Source organism: Eptesicus fuscus, chromosome 7 (assembly GCF_027574615.1).
Source record: "Eptesicus fuscus isolate TK198812 chromosome 7, DD_ASM_mEF_20220401, whole genome shotgun sequence".
Classification (NCBI taxonomy): domain Eukaryota; kingdom Metazoa; phylum Chordata; class Mammalia; order Chiroptera; family Vespertilionidae; genus Eptesicus; species Eptesicus fuscus.
Window position 1 is genome coordinate 12,957,080 of NC_072479.1, and position 20,012 is coordinate 12,977,091.

The 20,012-nt window shown below is 39.4% G+C and overlaps 1 protein-coding gene across 1 annotated transcript in view; it reads right to left on the minus strand.

Annotated features, from left to right (window-relative positions):
• ATP8A2 (ATPase phospholipid transporting 8A2) overlaps positions 1 to 20,012 on the minus strand; it is a 528,491-nt gene that overhangs the window by 251,562 nt on the left and 256,917 nt on the right. Inside the window, exon 24 of the mRNA XM_054719729.1 lies at positions 11,791 to 11,974. Within this exon, the coding sequence (XP_054575704.1) occupies positions 11,791 to 11,974 (184 nt within the window). The remainder of the gene's footprint in view (positions 1 to 11,790; positions 11,975 to 20,012) is intronic.

Here is a 20,012-nt window from a genome sequence, read left to right on the forward strand (position 1 = left end):
CAAACCAGTATTATATGAAATGCTGAAAGGTATTCTTTAAAAAGAGGAAAAAGAAGAAAAAAGTAAAGATAAAAATTATGAACAACAAATACATATCTATCAACAAGTGAATCTAAAAGTCAAGTGAATTAAAAATCTGAGGAACAGAATAAACTTATGAACATAATAGAATCAGGAGCATAGAATGGGAGTGGATTGATAATTCTCAGAGGGAAAGGGGTGTCTGTGTGGGGGGTACAGGAAGAGACTGGACAAAAATCGTACACCCATGGATGAGGACAGTGGGGGAGAGGTAAGGGCGGGGGGGGGGTGCAAACCGGGTGGAGGGGAGATATGTGGGGAAAAAAGGAGAAACAATTGTAATAATCTGAACAATAAAGATTAAAAAAAAAAGAAATTCAATAGTAGACTAGAGGACCCCAAGAATCAAACCAAAGATTTGAAATAATGAGGAAGCAAAAAGCACCCAACCAGAAAAACAAAAAGAATCCAAAAATATGAAGATAGTGTAAGGAGCCTCTGGGACAACTTCAAGCATACCAACATCCGAATTATGGGGGTGCCAGAAGAAAAGAGAGAGCAAAATATTGAAAACCTATTAGAAGAAATAATGACAGAAAACTTTCCCTACCTGAAGAAAGAAATAGACTTACAAGTCCAGGAAGCACAGAGAATCCCAAACAAGAGGAATCCAAAGAGGACCACACCAAGACACATCATAATTAAAATGCCAAGGGCAAAAGACAAAGAGAGAATCTTGAAAGCAGCAAGAGAAAAACAGTTAGTTACCTAAAAGGGAGTACCCATATGATTGTCAGCTGATTTCTCAACAGAAACCATGCAGGCCAGAAGGGAGTGGCAAGAAATATTCAAAGTGATGAACAGCAAGAACCTACAACCAAGATTACTCTATCCAGCAAAGCTATCGTTTAGAATTGAAGGTCAGATAAAGAGCTTCACAGACAAGAAAAAGCTAAAGGAGTTCATCACCACCAAACCAGGATTATATGAAATGCTGAAGGGTATTCTTTAAGAAGAGGAGGAAGAAGAAAAAGGTAAAGATAAAAATTATGAACAACAATGTGACAACAAATACATATCTATCAACAAGTGAATCTAAAAATCAAGTGAATAAAAAATCTGATGAACAGAATAAACTGGTGAATATAATAGAATTAGGGGCATAGAAAGAGAGTGGACTGACAATTCTTGGGGGGAAAGGGGTGTGAGGGGTGCGGGAAGAGATTGTGCAAAAATCTTACACTTATGGATGAGGACAGTGGCGGGGGGTAAGGGCATGAGGGGAGGGAATCGGGTAGAGGGGAGCTATGGGGGGGAAAAAGAGGAACATCTGTAATAATCTGAACAATAGAGATTTATTTTAAAAAAATACTTGAATGCTCTTTGGGACATAGGTCTTTGAGCACCACCTGAATCATGTATCCTCAGCCTCCCCTTAGCCTGATTTGGCCTTCTGTGTCCTATTTTATGAAGGTTGCCCAAAATTTAAAAATTGAGCAGGAGGGATGAAAATGAGCTTTTTAAAAAATTTATCTTTATTATTGAAAGTATTACAGATGTTGGCTTTGTTTTTGTTGCCCTCATTGACCCCCTCCTCACAAACCTTTGCCACACCCTTGTCTGCGCCCATGGGCTATGCATATGTGAATATAAGTTCCCTGGTTAATTTATTCCCCTCCCAACCCCTGGAATTCATCAGTCCCTTCATGGTTCTATGTCTCTGGATCTATTTTGTTCATCAATTTATTTTGTTCATTAGATTCCACATATAAGTGAGATCATGTGATACTTATGTTTCTGTGACTGGCTTATTTTGCTTAGCATAATACTATCCAGGTTCATCCATGCTGTTGTAAATGGTAAAAGTTCCTTCTTTTACCACTGCTTATTATTCCATTGTGTAAATGTACCACTGTTTTCTAATGCACCCATTTGCTTATGGGCACTCAGGCTGTTTCCAAATCTTGGTTTTTGTAAATTGTGCTGCTATGAACATAGGGGTGCATATATTTTTTTCTGACTGGTGTTTCAGGTTTGTTAGGATATATTCCTAGAAGTGGGATCACTGGGTGAAATGAAAGTTCAATTGTTAAGGTTTTGAGGAAACTCCATACTGTTTTCCACAGTGGCTACACCAGCCTGCATTTCCACTAGTGGCGTATGAAGTTCCCTTCTCTTCATATTCTTGCCAACAAACTTGTCCTTTGTTGATTTGTTGATGATAGCCATTCTGAGAGGTGTTGTTTTAATTTGCATCTCTTGGATGATTAGTGACTTTGAGCATTTTTTCATGTGTTTTGGCCTTCAGTATGCCCACTTTGGAGAAGTGTCTATTAAGGTCCTTTGCCCATTTTTTAATTGGATTGTTTATCTTCCTTTTGTTAAGTTGTATGAGTTCCCTTTATATTTTGGATATTAACCCCTTATCAGATGTATCATTGGCAAATATGTTCTCCCATGCAGTGGGCTCTTTTTTCACTTTGTTGATGGTTTCTTTTGCTGTGCAGAAGCTTTTTATTTTAATGTAGTCCCATTTGTTTATTTTATCCTCAGTTTCCTTTGCCCTAGGAAATATATTGGTAAACATATTATTATGAGAGATATCTGAGATTTCCTGCCAATGGTTTCTTCTAAGATTTTTTTTAAGGTTTCATGGCTTACATTTAAGTCTTTTATCCATTTTGAGTTTATTTTTGTGTATGGTGTAAGTTGGTGGTCTAGTGTCATTATTTTGTATCACCAACACCATTTATTTATGCTATTGCCTCCTTTGTGGAATATTTATTGAGCACAATATATTGGGTCAATTTCTGGGGTCTCTGTTCTATTCTATTGATCTATATGTCTGTTCTTGTGCCAGTACCAAGCTGTTTTGAGTACAGAGGCTTTGTAGTATTGCTTGATATCTGGTATTGTGATCCCTCCAACTTTGTTCTTCTTTCTCAAGATTACTGTGGCTATTCATTGGGGGGAATAAGCCATTGGTATTTTAATAGTCATTGCATTGAATCTGTAGATTGGTCTGGGTAGTATGGTCATTTTAATGATGTTGAGTCTACCAATACATGAACATGGTATATTCTTCCACTTGTTTATATCTTCCTCTATTTTTTCAATGTCCTGTTGTTTTCTGAGTACAAGTCTTTTACCTCTTTGGTTAAGTTTATTCCTAAGTATATTAATTTTTTTGTTGCAATGGTAAATGGGATTTTTTATTTTTTTATTTTTTTTAGTTTTTCTTTATGAAAGTTCACTATTGGTGTTTAAAAATAGCATCAATTTCTGGGTGTTTATATATCATGTTACATTGCCAAATTCATTTATTTGGTAGAGTCTTTAGGATTTTCTATGTACAATATCATGTCATCTGCGAATAATGACAGTTTTACCTCCTCCTTTCCAATTTGGATGCCTTTTATGTTTTTTCTTGTCTGATCACTAAAGCTAGTACTTGTAGTACTATATTGAATAATAGTGGTGAAAGCAGCCTTCTGTCTCTTGTTCCTGTTCTTAGGGAAAATGGTTTTAGTTTTTTCCCACTGAGTATGATGGTGACTGTAGGATTGTCTTATATGGCCTTTATTATGTTCAGGTATGATCCTTCTATTCCCACTTTGCTGAGAGTTTTTATCAAAATGGGTGTTGGATTTTGTTGAAAGCTTTTTATGCATCAATTGATATGATCATGTGGTTTTTGTCTTTCAATCTATTTGCGTAATGTATCACATTTATTGATTTGCTAATATTATACCAGCTTTGCACCCCTGGAATAAATCCTACTTGGTCATGGTGTACAATATTTTTAATGTATTGCTAGATTCTATTTGCTAATATTTTGTTGAGAATTTTAGCATCTATGTTCATCAGGGATATTGGCATGTAATTCTTTTTCTTTGTAGTGTCTTTATCTGGTTTTGGAATTAGAATAATGCTAGCCTTGTAAAAATAGCTTAGAAGTGTTCCTTCCTCTTGGATTTTTTTGGAATAGTTTGAGGAGGATAGGTGTTAGTGGTTCTTTGAATATTTGATAAAACTCCCCTGTGAAGCCATCCAGACCAAGGCTTTTGTTTGCTGAGAGTTTTTTTTAATTATTATTACTGCTTCAATTTCATCAGTATTTATGGGCCTATTCAAGTTTCTGACTCTTCCTGATTTTTGGAAGATTATATTTTTCTAGGAATATGTTCATTTCATTCCTATTGCCTGCTTATTGGAATATAGTTGTTCATAATATTTTTTAGGATCCTTTGTATTTCTATGGGGTCAGTTGTTACTTTGCCCCTTTTGTTTCTGATTTTGTCTATTTGGGTCCTCTCTCTTTGTTTCTTGATGAGTCTGGCTAAAGGTTCATCAATCTTGTTTATCTTTTCAAAGAACTAGCTCTTAGCTTTGTTGATCTTTTGTATTGTTTTTTTTTTTTTAAAGTCTCTATGTCATTTCTTTCTGCTCTGATCTTTACTATTTTCTTCCTTCTATTTACTCTGGGCCTTTCTTGTTGTTCTCTTTCTAATTCTCTAAGTTTTATGGTTTGATAGTTTATTAGAAGTTTTTCTTATTTTTTGAAGTATGCCTGTAATGCTATGAACTTCTCTCTCAGTACTGCTTTCACTGTGTCCCAGAGATTTGGGGTTGTTGTGTGTTTATTTTAATTTGTTTCCAGGAAGTTGTTGATTTCTTTCTTGATCTCTTTGGTAAACCATTCATTGTTTAATAACACACTATTTAGATTCAATGTTTTTTAATGTTTCTGAATGTTTTTATTAGAGTTGATTTCTAATTTCATGCCATTGTGATCTGAGAAGATGTTTGATATGATTTCAATCTTCTTGAACTTGCAGAGACTTAATTTATGTCTTACAATGTGATCTATCTTTGAAAATGTACCATGTGCACTTGAGAAGAATGTAGCGTTGAAATTTCTGAAAATGTCAATTTCATCTGATCTAGTGTGTCATTTAGTATTGCTGTTCCCTTGTTGATTTTTTGTCTAGAAGATCTATCCAGTGATATCAGTGGGGGTGTTGAAGTCTCCCACTATGACTGTATTGCTGTCAATCTCTCCTTTAAAATCCTCTGGAAGTTTTTTATATATTTAGATACTCTTGTATTGAGTACACATATGTTTACTAGAGTTATATCCTCTTGTTGTATCAATTCCTTTAGTATTATCAAGTGGCCTTCATTGTCTCTTGTTATTGCCTTCATTTTGAAGTCTGTTTTGTCAGATATGAGTATTTTACCCCAGCTTTTTTTCATTTTCATTTGCCTGAAAATTTTTTTTCCATCCCTTCACTTTCATTGCATGTGAATCTTTTGTTCTGAGGTCTCTTGTAGACAGTATATATATATATGGGTCATGTTTTCTTATCCATTCAGCTACTCTATGCCTTTTGATTGGATCATTTAAGCCATTTACATTTAAGGTTATTATTGATAGGTACTTATTTGTTGCCATTCTTATTCTTTATGCTTATGTTCTTATCTTTCTCTATTTCTTCTTCTTACACCAGTTCCTTTAGCATTTCTTGAAGTGCTAATTCTGTGATAATAAATTCTTTTAGCCTTTTTTTTTTTTTCTGTGAAGCTCTTTATTTTACCTTCGATTGTGAATGATAACCTTGCTGGATAGAGTAGTCTTGGGTTCAGTCCCTTGGTTTTCATTACTTTGTATAATTTATGCCACTCTCTTCTGATGTATTTCTTTTGAGAAATAGGTTAACCATCTAAAGGGCAATCCCTTGTAGGCAACTTTCTGTCTCTCTCTTACAGCATTTAAGATTCTTTGTTTTTAATGTTGCCACTTTAATTATTATGTGCCTAGGTGTGGGTCTTTTGGGGTTCAACTAGACTGGGACTCTGTGTTTCCTGAATGTGAGTGACTTTTCCCTTCACCAGGTTAGGGAAATTTTCTGCCATTATTTCTTCAAACAGGTTTTCTATTCCTTGCTTGGATTCTTCTCCTTCTGGTACCCCTCTGATATGAATGTTGTTACATTTCATGTTGTCCCAAAGCTTCCTTAAACTCTCTTCCTGCTTTTTATTTTATTTTTTTTCCATTTGCTGCTCTGAATGTTTTTTTTTTTTCTACCTTGTCTTCTAATTCACTGATTTGGTCCTCAGTTTCTTCTAATGTACTGTTAAATCATTCCAGGTTGTCCTTTATTTCAGCTACATTGTTCCTCATTTCCAATAGATTATTTATTCTTTCAACCTCTCTTTTCATGTTGGTGTAGCTCTCATTGTCTCTTAATGTTCTCATTAAGCTCCTTATAATTCTCATTAAGTTGCTTGTAGTTCTCCCTGAATTGTTTTACTACCCTTATTACCATTACTCTGAATTCTTTATCTGACAAAGTGCTTGCCTCCATTTCATTTAGTTCCTTTTCTGCTGATGACTCCTTTTCTTTCATTTGGGTGTTGTTTCCTTATTTTTACTGTTCCTTTGTATTTGTTTCTATGTATTAGATCAAACTGCTATATTTCCCAGACTTTGTGGGGTGGTCTTATGTGAAAGGTGTTTTGTGGGACACAGTGGTGTAATTTAGATCTCTTGAACTGGGTGCTTTAGGAAAGTCTCTTGCTTGAGTTATTTGGGTCCTCCTGTTGTAGTTGTGTCTTGAATGTTATTGTCTCATTTGTGGATGGAATCTCCTCTCAGACTGGCTGACTATGTGGCTCATCCCCAACCACATCAAGCAAGCTGTTGTGGAGGTGCTGTCAGAACAGGAAAAAATACAACACAACAAAATGCAAAATAAAAGAAACAAAACTAAAACATACATAAGATCCTTACACCACCAACAAAATCAACCACCAGAGAATAGAGAATTAGGAAAGAGAAAAGAGAACAAGAATGATAGAAGAATATGAGGAGAAAAAGAACGAAACAATCAACCAACCAAAAAACCCCACACAAACAAAACAAAACAAAGACAAAAATGGGGGGGATGGTAGTGGAGTAAAAGGAATATGTAGGTGCAGAACTAAAATGAAGAAAAAAAGAATAAATAATTAGGTGAATAGGGGAAGGAAAATAGTTTAAAATAAAGAAAGAAGAAAAGTAAGAAAGATTTCTTGAAAAGGAAAATAGAGGAGAAAGTAGATAGACCCAAAATAAGAAAAGTAGAAAAGATGAAATATGAGGATAAAAGGAAAAGAGAGAAAGAAAGAAAAAAATAAGGTTGTGTAGGAAAAGGGAAGACGAAAATTAGATACATGAATGAAACAAGAGAGACTAGAGCAATAACAAATCAATAAAGCAGATAGATAAAGAAGAATAAAGGGGGGGGGGGGGAAGAGAAGAAATTAAAAAAAGAAAAAAAAATAAAAAAAAAGGAGGAAAAAAAGGTGAAGTGGCGTTCATTTCAGCCAGCCAAGTTTAGTGCTCCATGGGAGCTCCATTTGGATCCTACTCTTCTGATGACTGTGGCTGACTGTTTTGTCTGCCAATTCTGGGTTTTCCCTGAGATATTTTAGGTGCTAAACCCTATCAGAAACTGTCCTCCTTTGGCTTTCAGCAACCTGCTTGAAGCTCCAAGTGAGCCACAGATTGTGTCTGTCTCCACAGGACTTGGCTGCAAGCAGGAGGGCCCAATCTGCCCTCTAAAACTGGTTTGTTAGCGTGTGGAGCCCAGGGCTGGGTCAGTAAACTTCCTCCGGTTCTCCAGGTTCCACCTCTGCCCGCCTTTGCCTGCTAGCCAGCTGTCAATCTTAATCACTCAAAAGTCTGTCTCTGAAAGGGCTTTAGGCGGGGAAGGTGCTGCTCAGATTTCAGGGAGTGTGGTTAGTGTGTTTCCCTGTCCCAGGGCTACTCCTCTGCAAATGGCCCAAAATATTACTCTGCCCTCGGCTGGGCAGAGATCCTTGTATGCAAACCAGTGGGATCAGCTGCAAACCTAGACTTTCTATCAGCTCTCCCATGAGGGGAAAATACCAGACTAGACTGGTGCCCAGGACAGTGGGGCAGACAGGCCCTCCCCATCCAGTCCCTGAGGGCTCCTGAGACTGTTCAAACCCATAGGCTTGGCCTCTGCTTTTGTTTCCTCTGAAAAGGTCAGAATCCAGGGTGTGGTATGCAGGGTTCCTGAGAATGGAGCAGGCTATATTACCTACGGCAGGGTTTTTTTTTCTTTACCTGCCCTGTGGCTCCTCTCAGGAAAAAATGGCCCTTTCAGTTTGGACACTTATGAATGACCAAATGCAGGATTCCTGGCATTTCCACATCTCCCTGTATTGCTTCCCACCCAAGCCTCTCTTTAGGCACCTCAAATCCATGCCTCCCTCCCGGCACCAAAGCCTCTGGTGAGTAGTTGGAAAAGAAAACTCCTGTGCTCTGGGTTTAGAAAAAACAAAACACAAAACTGTGGTTTTCTCTCCCACTGGCTCTGGTTTGCTGGCTCCAGACTCTGCTGCTGCTGCTAGCAGCCCTGCCGCCTTTCACAGCTGGATGTTATGTGGGCCTTGGGTCTGGGCTCTGGTGCTCCAGGCTGTGGAGCCCAGCCTGGGCTCTGGGCCTCTATCTTTTGAGGGAACAGACCCTCCCATATCCCAGAACTCCCTTCTCTCTGGGCCCTCCAGCCTGCTGCCCTTGGGAGCTGGGTCAGCTCCTCTCACGACTCGTCTTTCCTACCGGTCTCCAGGTGTTTTCTGTCCTTCCTCCTCAGCTGGACTTCATTGGTAATTCCAGGTGAATATTCTCCAATTTAATTGTATTTCTAGTTTGGCCCTGGGATGAGGTGCATGACAGGTCTGCCTATTTGGTCACCATTTCCCCCTCTCACTCTGTTGTTTGTGTGTTTTGGTTTTATGGATTGCTGTGCTCAGGCAGGAATGGACTGTTAGGAATGATCCTGTTTAAATTATGGTTTCTATACATTCAGTGAGCCTCACAGCCACGCTGAGTTCTCCCTTGGTTGCCTTGAAGTAAAACCTTAATTCTCTGTTCTGAGTCACTGGGCAGTCCACAGGCTCAGCCCCATGACTCCCCTAAAAGGAACAATCAGGCTGTATTGAGCATGTCCACAAACATTAGCAATTCTTTTGCTATTATAAACTTTCTCTTACTTTCAGATGACTTTTGAAATTAAATTTAACTATCTGTAGAAAAGACAGAAAAGACAATATTTAAAAAAAGATATTCTTTTCAAGAGGGAGCCACATAATAATTTCCATTAGCACTAAAGAAGGGGACTCAATCTGGTGAGCTCCTCCAGATCAGGGCGAGGCAAGTCCCCAACTGCACACTCCAAAAGCGAAATGACAACTTCAAAATGGCAGGAGTAGGTACATATGGAAAAATAAAATTTCCCATAAATGCTCATTAAGGATTCCCAGGAGGAATGAGGAATCATAAAGTAACTAGCTACACAAATAAAAAGGAAGTTTGTATTTGACCCAGACCCCCTGATGTTACACTTCAATGGGCACAGAGAACATCTGCTGCACTCATCCCGAATGTCTCAACGTTAGCGCTGCAATGATTTATTTTCAGGAAAAAATAATACCCTAAATCAAAATGCTGTTTTCATGAGGTCTTTCAGAAAACATTAAGAAGGTAGGGGGCAGGATTGATTCTCTCCTGAGAACAGACCACTGAGAGTTCCAGGTGCAGGCACAGGCTGCCCATGGGCGAGGCACCAAATCAGGGATGGTTGTCAGTCCTGGGAGCTGCCCCGTGGGTAAAAGCACAGGCAGGCTGGAAAGAAGGAGATCCAGAGCTTTGCCTACTTCATAATTTTTCCAAGGACAATTCTTTAAGCTAAATTTTCTTCTTCTGTATATAACCCTTTGGTATACTTTCTCAAAAAACCAAAGTGGATCATCCACATTAAAATGAACAGATAAACAAGCTGTTAACTTTAACCAAAGACATTTCTCATTTTACTAGGCAAAGAAATTCATAAAATTGTGGTCTTTCCCACTCAGTAACTATAGAGGAAGCACTGTTGGGGCTGTAAGGTGGGGAGGAATGTGGCCCTAAAATAATGGGACCTCTGCCTAATTATGAAGAGGACCATAGGCAGGAGAAATGAAGAACCACAGACATGGGGACCATTCATCAGTGGCTTTGGCAGGGTGACTATTATGCTGGAGGGGCAAGAAAACCCCTAAATAGAGTTAGAAAGCCCTGCTCCCTTCTCTACCCTTCTTTGATGCTTTTAATTTGAAGAGAGCAATTGCTCCAGATTCCATATCCTATTAGTATGCAGTTTCAATAAGGCAGGTCATGGAATCGCCCTTCCCTAGACATTTTAAAGAAAAAGACAGACAAATATTTGCCTGGAACTCCTAGGAAACCTTTAAAGATCCCTTCCAGCCATATGATGCTATAACTCAAGTATTTAATAATGCTGGGGTGTATAACATCTACACTTACTGACAGACTACAGGAAGCGTGAGTCCCCCAGGCCTTGGAGTAGTTGACACAAGAAAGTAAACGGGCAGGTGTGTGGGGCTGGTCCCCAAGGTCACACACAGGTCTGGTGTTCTCGGACCCTGAATGCTCCGACCTGAGGCAGGTCACCTGAAAAAGCCCCAGTGTTCCCACCTGTAAAATCAGAATTCCTTCTACCTACTTTGAGCAATTATCTTGAGGATTTATTTGAAATCAACAAAGGAACAAGATTGATTTCATGCACTTTTCAGAGCCATGAGGATTCTGTAATTCCTCTCTGGGTTGGAGAACCACGATCTGGAAGGGAATCTGAGAGGTGATCTAGTGCAGAGCCCTCCTTCGGGGAGATGAAGCCCAAAGCTGCAGAGGACCAGCCTGCAGCTCTGGGGGGACTGGAAGCTCTTTCCTGTTTTATATGCAGCCCCTGGTTTCATTGCTTGTGTTCATGGGATTATGGTTAACACATTCTTCAAAAGACTAAACAAGGGATAAACAGGAGGGAATCCTCACTAACCCGCAAACAAGCGGCATTTATGCAATCAGGAGATAGGAGGAAATGCTCTGTTTTCATTGTCCTGCTTAGATTTTCTGTATAATCATGCAGGCCAAATGGGGTCAGGTGGTTGGCTGACCCTTCACTTTTTGGACATCATTAAGGAGCAGACATGTTTTCTATCCTCTGGCCACCTGTACAGTAACTACAGTGTATCAGGGGCCTCTGCATGGGATGTTCCATCCAGAGAGGAATGGGATGAACTTGGCCTAAGTGCAGGAGGCTGTTTGCTACTTGCTGTGGGGTACTTATGGCCCAAACCCAGCTCGTGCTCTCAGCAATGCCCCTCACAGCAGTGGTCCCGGGCAATGCCCTGGTCACAGCTACAGAGAGAATGGCAGCTGCAAATCATTGCTTTTCCCTGATCTCAAATGCCTGAGGAGAGAACGTTCCAGCACATCTGAAAGAGGGGAGATGCCACCGTGGGAATTGTAGAGAGCAGATGTTATGAACACAGCCATTCGGTGGCAGAGGACGGCAGAAGGAAAAGCATGCGCAGCAGATGCATGAGTTGAAGGTAGGAGATTATTAGTAGGACCAGAGACCTATCAGTCAGGGATGATATCTTGCCTGGATGACAGAAAGCTTGGCCAACCCACAGCTGGCCAAAAGAAAACTGACTGGCAGGACAGGGCCTCCAAACTATACAAAGAGCAAGACTACAGAGTTCAAACACACTGGTGGTTTCACCTAGATGGCAACCTCAAAGAGGCTGGCAGAGTTTTTAGGGCTGGACTGACAGGTTCAAGCATCAACCAGGCCTTCATGCCCAGCTGACATCTCTGTCCACGGGAAAGGACAGCTGGTTAACCATGCCTCTGACCTGTGCAATGGCATAATCCGAGTTGTTGGTCGCCTGCATGCCTTCATTCCCACTGATCCCCACACCCACATGGGCTGTCTGGATCATCCCAACATCATTGGCACCGTCCCCGATGGCGAGGGTGATGGCCTTTACCCGCTTCTTGACCACGTCTACTATCTCAGACTTCTGCAGAGGAGACACTCTGTAAGAGAAGAAAGAGAAATTATGACTGTATTGATCTTTCCAGGGGAAACAGCTGTCATCTACATTTAGCTGCATTAAAAGGGCAGTCATCGGACAACTTCCAAATTCAATACATACGTTTTATGTTCATGTGCAAAAGAGCTTTCAGAAAACAGTAGCTTGTGGCTTTCAAGTATTTGCCAACTTCACACATGAAATACACAACTCAAAACTAACTTAAAACACAGCCCATCTGTAATCACCCTGCTCAGTGGGAGCCCCACGTGCAAACCTCCCAGGGGCACATGTGCCCTCCCGAAAGATAGAGGCAGTGAAGCTGGTTACAGAGGCCTTGGGAACTGTCTTCCCAGCAAATCAGGAAACTAGCACAGACTCCATTTTTGCTTTGGTGAACATCATTCACAACCCAGGGCTGGCAAGAGAATTTTCCATAAAATCTGCTTTCACAGACGGAAAAGTAAGTTGGCAGAGCTTGAGAAGTGCAGAAAGAAGACGCAAGGAAGAAGAAAGAAGAAAGACTTCTCCAACTCCACCCCAGAGACAGAGACAGCATTCGAGGGGCAGCCAAGGCAGAGGGTTTCAGAAGGGGACTCCTGGGGGTAGATGGTCTACGGAGGCTGCACTGCAGCAGCAGAGCCCAAAGGTGGACAGAGCAGCCTTTGCCTAAGAGGGGTTGTTTCCACAAGGAATCAGGCAGGTGGGCTTTTGTTCATAAGCCCTCAAGTCCTCTGGGAAGGAAGCCTAATATAAATTTATGGTGTCTAAAGCACAGCAACATTGATTATATGAAGTGTTTGTTCCCAGTATAAGATCAGACAATGAGGACCTCAGGACTGACTTGTTTTTATTTTAAATTCTGAATTGGTAAGCTGACTTGGGAAATGTACTGAATCATTACCACACACACACACACACACACACACACACACACACACACACACACATGAGTAAAAGACCTGTCTGGGTTTCCCAGAGGTACCGGCTGTGGCCACATACGGACTGGACTTAAAAACTAGAATAGACACTCACAGACCTTCCCAGTAGAACTATGAGTTCTCATATGATCAACCCACAAAAATGCTTGTTTCCAAAAGAAAACTTAAATTTTACCAACTCTGGAAAGAAATGTGTTTGGTGAGACAGCAAGCTGAATTTAAAGCACAGGTACTTTGAAGCCATTGCTCAGTTACAAAGAAATAAAAATTAACAAGTTAGAAAAAGGGCTTTAGAAGCCACGTTGTATGACCTAATACTCTTTTGTGATTTTCAGAGGGATTTTCAATAATAGGACTTCACAGCCTCCTGGGGTAGTTGCAACCACGAAAAATTATTATTACTTTTGTTGTTATTGTTGTTGATAAGCATTAAAAAGTACTAATTCTGCCCTCTGGGCCAGACTAGAACAAATATAACTTTTTTTTCAAATATTAGGGAGGTTGAAATCTAAAGATACATATCACATCTTTCCTCCCACAGTTCAGTTTCTTCTGGCTAACCAATCTCAGGTCCTTCAACCCTTATTTAATAGCCATGCTTCAGAACTTAAAAAATAGCTCCCAAGTGTGAGCTTCTAGACAGCTGAGAGCAGAACAGAGCAGTCACCAGCTCCCTGGTAGCAGATGCTAGATTGACCTTAATGTAGCTTAAAATGGAATGAAAGCTTTACTGTTGTTATCACTGAGCTTCCTGTCAACTAAACATAAGAAATTTCAACACACAGGGATATAAGCTGTATCTATTCCCTCCAAGTTTGAGCAACTGGCACTTGGAACCAACGTCTGGTCTTTACATTCCTCTTTTTCATTAAATTTCTGATTGGCAGGATGGGAAGCACATCTCACAATTAGAATTTGCTATGCAAATGTGATTTCTCATTTTATTTTTGAACTCAATAGAAGCAGAGATCAAATATAGTACGGAGAAAATGACCTAGGATTCAAAGTGGAAGAACTGTGCATGACCTTTTCCTGTGCCCCATATGAACTATGTCATCAGGGAAAACCATTTTTATCAGTCCTTGTCTTTTCATCAATGAAATTGAGAAAAGGAGAACCATCACTTCATGAGATGGTTGGGGTGTCTTTATGTGAAACCGTTCTGCTTCCTAAAAAGTGCAAAGCAAATGTTATCTCCTACCCCACCTGCAAAGCCTCAGTTGTTTGGGCGGGCAGGTGGCGGGCGGGGGGAGCTGGGGGCAACACATCTGAGAAGTACGTGCCATCTGACCCATGGTTACCAAACTGTGTGTGTAGGTGTCCTAGGGTACTATAGGGGGGAAATCATACATTTTCAAGGTAAATACAGTAACATCTCTCGGGTAGTGGTACAAAATAATAGCTCTAAGTAACCCAGAGTCTCAACATTAGATCATGCTACATTGCTCTGCATGATATACCTTTGTGAAGCTGAGTTTTCATGGTTGCTATGATAAAGAGCAAATACACTGTGAAAAAAAAATCAATGTACAACAGGAAATGAGGGAGGCAGCATCCACTTTTACTCCAAGGTTTGAGCAGTTGTACAGTGCTCAGCAGGTGTACCTGCCATATGATTGGTAAGTGATTATGATCATTTGAGAATGAAAGAAAAAGAAGTATTATTCTTTCATTTATGTGAATTATTGTTTCAAATGTCTGCTAAATTTTTAGGACATAAATACTCCTTGAATTGTTTGATCTTGCCTGCTTAATAGTTAGATGCTGTTCAGTTTTACTTTTGGCCTAGGGGCTTTGCAAAGGAATTATTGAGACATTGAGGTACTGTTAATCCAGAGAATCTGGGAACCTCTGCATTGACACTTGTGTCCATGGTTACATTAATCATGCATCAAGTACAATTATTCATCTACTGAAGTGGAGCTTCACCCAAACGTGCCATCACTTAAGTCTCCAACTCTTCTTCTGCATCCATGAAGATATCATAAGAGACCATGGAACAGACCCTTTAACAGCACTGGGAGGCCTGAGTCTGTGACTCCTTGAAATTTCATATGCACCCCCGCTCCCCCCAAGTAATCAAGCAAGTTGGCCTCTTTATCAGCAAACCTGATAAAGTGGTCTGGAAAGAAAGGGAAGCTGGGGAGCAGCACAGCCTGCAGGCAAGAAGCTCAGCCACATGGACACTGTGCTGTGGGAGGTTCAAAGGGCAGTGGTGGTGGAAGAGGGAAGGTGTTAAACAAATTCAAGGTTTTCTTTGAAGTTAAAGTTGTTGCTTTTATGTTAGGAGGTTTTGCAATAAGCCAACCAACACAAGATACATAGCAAGTCAAATATACTCACTATATTTTCCACTTTGGAAATTTGGAGCTCAAGAAAGTTGAGGCAAGTCATGATTCTGATTACTTAAAGTAAAATCTTTGAGAGTCCAAGAGCAACCCTTCCCCAAAAAGCAAAAATAAAGAAAAAACCTGACTGGGTATATAAACTAAGTCATATCCCCATGTTTTAGAAGCATGAGATTCTCATCAAGGATTTATTATGCCCCTAACTGCAATGCCTTAAGAAAACATAATTCTAGCACACACTAGGGGTTCACAACAGATGTCAAACAGCTAATTTCTACAGAGCTGGAGAGGCACCATTACGCTTCAGCCATACGTACTATTTTAGTGTGCCCAAGTTGCCACGAAGCACAAACTAGCTCGTCTAAAATCTCAGTTTGTGATGTGGAATCACATGCCACACTTAATATGTATTCCCAGCATATAATACGTCCAACCCATAAAATAAGGATTCCCATTCACACCTGAGCCAAGCTGGGTCCTAGGACACTTCTATACCATATTTTGGTGAATTACAGATAGAAATATAAATTCGAAGATCTTCAATAACTAGAGAGATATTCTACCACTTTTCTTTTGGCTAACACATTAGATTCTAAAATAAAAAATAAGTTTTCCTTTTGAGACTTTCAAACAAAAATTCAGTATTCTGGAGTATCTCATTTAAGGGATGTGTATTCCTGAAATTTTAAAAGTCATTTTCTAAAGGTATTTCAAACATAACACTGAAAGATAACCACTGGCAACTGCCTTTATAAGATTAATTAGCATGCATTAATTTATCTGATCTACAAAAGCCCTGGTCTCAGAATGAGTTTTTAAATTCTGATCTTGCAATATCATTTGAACAAATTTAAGTCCTTTCTCTTCTCAGAGCTCAGCTGCCCCATTTGTCAAAGAGGGGTTGGGCCTCCAATATTGATAGATGTACACTGAGCTCACCTGAGCCAGGAGAATTAAAGGAACTCCACTCAGGGGCCCTTCAACCACAGCCACAACTCTTACTAATTAACCAGATTCACCACATACTTTCGTGAATTGGACTTGAAAACATCTTTATTCAAAAAAGACAGTCCTCATGAATAAAAAAGAGATCACTGAGTCTCAAATTCTAAGTGGGCATCAGAACCTCTAGAGAGCTCATAAAACTAGGTTCTGATTCAGGAAGACCAGGTGAGTCCAGAGAATGTACATTTTAACAAGTTCTGAGTGATGTCGTGTTGCTTGTCATGGACCACTGAAGTAGCCAGCAATGGCCTGAACAAGAAGGCAAGTTCTCTCTTGTTGAAATGTTTTAATTGGCTAAGCTTACATTCCTATAACACAGGATACTTGCAAAATTTTCACAGAGTGACATTTACAATTAATTAGAAGAAACACTGAATTTTGTCCCCTCTTTCAAGCTTTGCATATGTAGGTTCTTCTTTGCTTTTAAACCCAAACTAGCAAGTACAAATTTAGGTTGGTATTTCATTTAATACAGTCTTCCAATCTGAGTATCTCACATAAGAGAGTGAGAGGGGAAAATACTAAGCAGAATAAGATATACAAGAGTCCATATGTGTGTGTTTTTAATGATGCAGAAACCAACATACATGATTTCATTTGTGAAAGTATCGATCTTCCTGTTAACTGAAAGATAGTATCCTTATGAAAGAGATTTCCTTTGATTAACAAACATTGATATAACATATTATACCATATTTCTTATAGCAGTCAGTGATCCACAATGTTTGACAATTGCAGGACCTTAAAAAAATCTCATATAGCGTTTGTAGATATATAAACACCTAACATATGTATCTAAAACCTAAAAACAATTAAACTATCCTATGTACCTGTCTAATGAGTGTGCCACTGGCCAACCGACGCCTACGTGTTCTTTCTTTTGATGTGCTGAGTGCTCTGGCACAGGGCCAGTGGTCCAGACCTCTGGACAGTTACCCCCTCTGGCACATCCTACACCTGTGCTCTGACCCAAAATGTGTGACTCTCTCAAATTTCATCTCTTGTCTCAGTTTTCGGTACATCTCACTGGAGCCCCAAGCTCCAAAAGCAGATAATTTTGGCAGCTTGAGGTAGTCCCTAGAGCATGGTCATAGACGTGAGACCAAGCGGAGTGGTGGCAGGAGGAAGGAGGGTGAGTCTAGGTCAGTGATGGGCAACCTTTTGGACTTGGTGTGTCAAACTTCGCCAAAAAACTGAGCATAACTCGGGGAGTGTGTCACTTTGAGGAAAAAACATTATTTTGCGATATTTATAGTTTAAATAACATAAATGTATAATTTTTATATATAATTGTATTTAATAAACCAAAATCTAAATATTTAGTGCTGACACGCGTGTCAGAGGTTCGCCATCACCAGGAGGCAGCCTCACAAAGGTTGGGGCTTGAGTAGAACACATTCAAAAATGCAGAATGAAAGCTTGCAGAGAAAGTATAACCCATGAGATGATGAGCATGAGAGTGAAGCCCCATATACCTGGCCGTCACATGAACAACATGCACACACGTTCAGGGATGAGAATTTCTAGCTTTGGCACTGAAGGGTTCTATCTACCCCAGCATTTCCTCTAAAGATTAAGCTATTATGCAGACCCTCCTGTTCCCCCACTTCTCTCAATCCTTAAAAATTTCAAAACTGCACTTGATTGGTTTCCTACAAAGTTGATATTCTTTCCCTAATATCATCAACGACCCTCATAAAAGAGCAGACAGGATGACAAACCACAAGGGGACAACATGGACTACCTACATCTCAGGAATTAATCCCCAAATTATTTAACAGATTTATTTATTTCTATAAAGTCTATTTATGCAGTGTGAATGATTAGATCCCTTATGTGGACTGCTTGTCTCTCTAACCTTCACTTTCCATTTGATTCCTATCTATCCATTTCTTTACCCAACTCTAAATGCTAATCCAGTGGACAGTCAATCACTGGTGACTAACTAACAAAATCATAAACCTAAGACTAAATTACCTCAAGCATAGCTATAAATAATAGGAAAAAATTCAGTTCCACTTAAACAAAAATACATGAACTTACATATAAATAACAGACCTAGAAATGTGCTATTAGTGTGTATCTGTGAAAGACTACTTCTACTCATAGACGGAGAGAAGGAAGGCAATACAAAAATGGCTGAACACCTCTATGAAATCTAAATGTATCACCCGTAGAAAGTAGTTCAGCCTAGCTGGCATGGCTCAGTGGTTGAGGCACATGCCCGCGGTTGCAGTCTTGATCCCCAGTGCGAGGCATGTAGGAAGCCGCCAATCAATGATTCTTTCTCATCATTGATGTTTCTATCTCTCTCTACTTCTTCCTTCCTCTCTGAAATCAATAAAAATATTTTTAAAAGTAGTTAAAAACACCCCACTTTTCTGTGATTTAGGGATGGACACTGCAAATTTTCTTGATCAAATATTCTAGTGGTTTTGACTCTTCTACTAATATGCTTTAAAATGTTATACGCTTTATTACAGGCTTTTTGTGAGAGAGCTTAGTGGTGCAGAGCTGGCAACAATCTTTGGCTTTACATAGGGTTTTTCTGGAAAAGGCTAACATATAAGCCTGGTCTTTTCATTTCCCCTGGCTCTTCTGATCATAATGCTTTAACTATTATAAGCCAAAAGCTAGCTCTTGCGTATCATTTTGCATAAGCACTTTGAGGGCTTAACAGATACCAGCTTACCAAGTCTTTATAAATCATCTCAGGGATGTCTGGTGATGCAAATTATCCAACCAAGTCTTTATATTTAAGTACCTCACCACGTATTTGCTCTTTGCACAATGATTTAAGTGTAAAATCATATCTTTCACAAACTCAGATACCTTGGTACCTTTGTACTATTAACGACTATTCAACACAGTGCTTAGTAGAACAAGCATTTAACTTGCTGATTAAATAAAATGATGAACCTATATCTCATTTACTGTGATAAACATTTGCAAGGAATAACCATGAACCCTCATGTGACCCTATGAAATACAGGTCAATATGCCACAGGATTTCTTGAGCAACTAATCTAAGAGCCCAGATGGACCAATGGCATTATTTATTTTGGTAAGATGAAACATACATTCTTTGATAACATTCCCTGTATTTTACCTATATCAGCCATAAGGTTGTCTCCCTATGACTACACTGAGGTTGGATGCATGCTACTGACACAAAGTGATAATGCTTGACTGTGCCAGGTGAGTCAAGAAGCAGGCAGCTGCATTATCATCTTGCTTTATATCTTGATGGTGCAATTCTATGGTCACTTTATAAATTTAGCATATATATATATATATATTAAATACATATAAATTTATATATGTTTTATATGTATATATAATTCAAACTGCAGAAATCCATAGAATCCTATTAATATGAAAATTATTTTTTAACATGGTATAGGTATTCATTTTTCAAAAATATTAAGGTTAAATGTTTCCACATTCCAGATACACTCTTTCTATATGAATGAATTTTCAGAAATAGGAGCTGAGCTCTCCTTTACACTCTACCAAAAAGGAGGTGGAGAGAGAGAGAAAGGAAGAGAGAGGAGGGAGGAGGGAGGAGGGAGGGGGGAGGAAGGAGGAGGGAGAGGGGAAGAGGGCAGGCTGTAATCAGGAGAGAACATGAGAGCTTTTAAAAATACTACTTATAGAAATGTGCTGCTTTAATAATTTCTTACAATTACTAGTAATGATTTTCTTGTTGTTTAAAAGGTTCATTTAACCCATTCGATATTTAGTCATA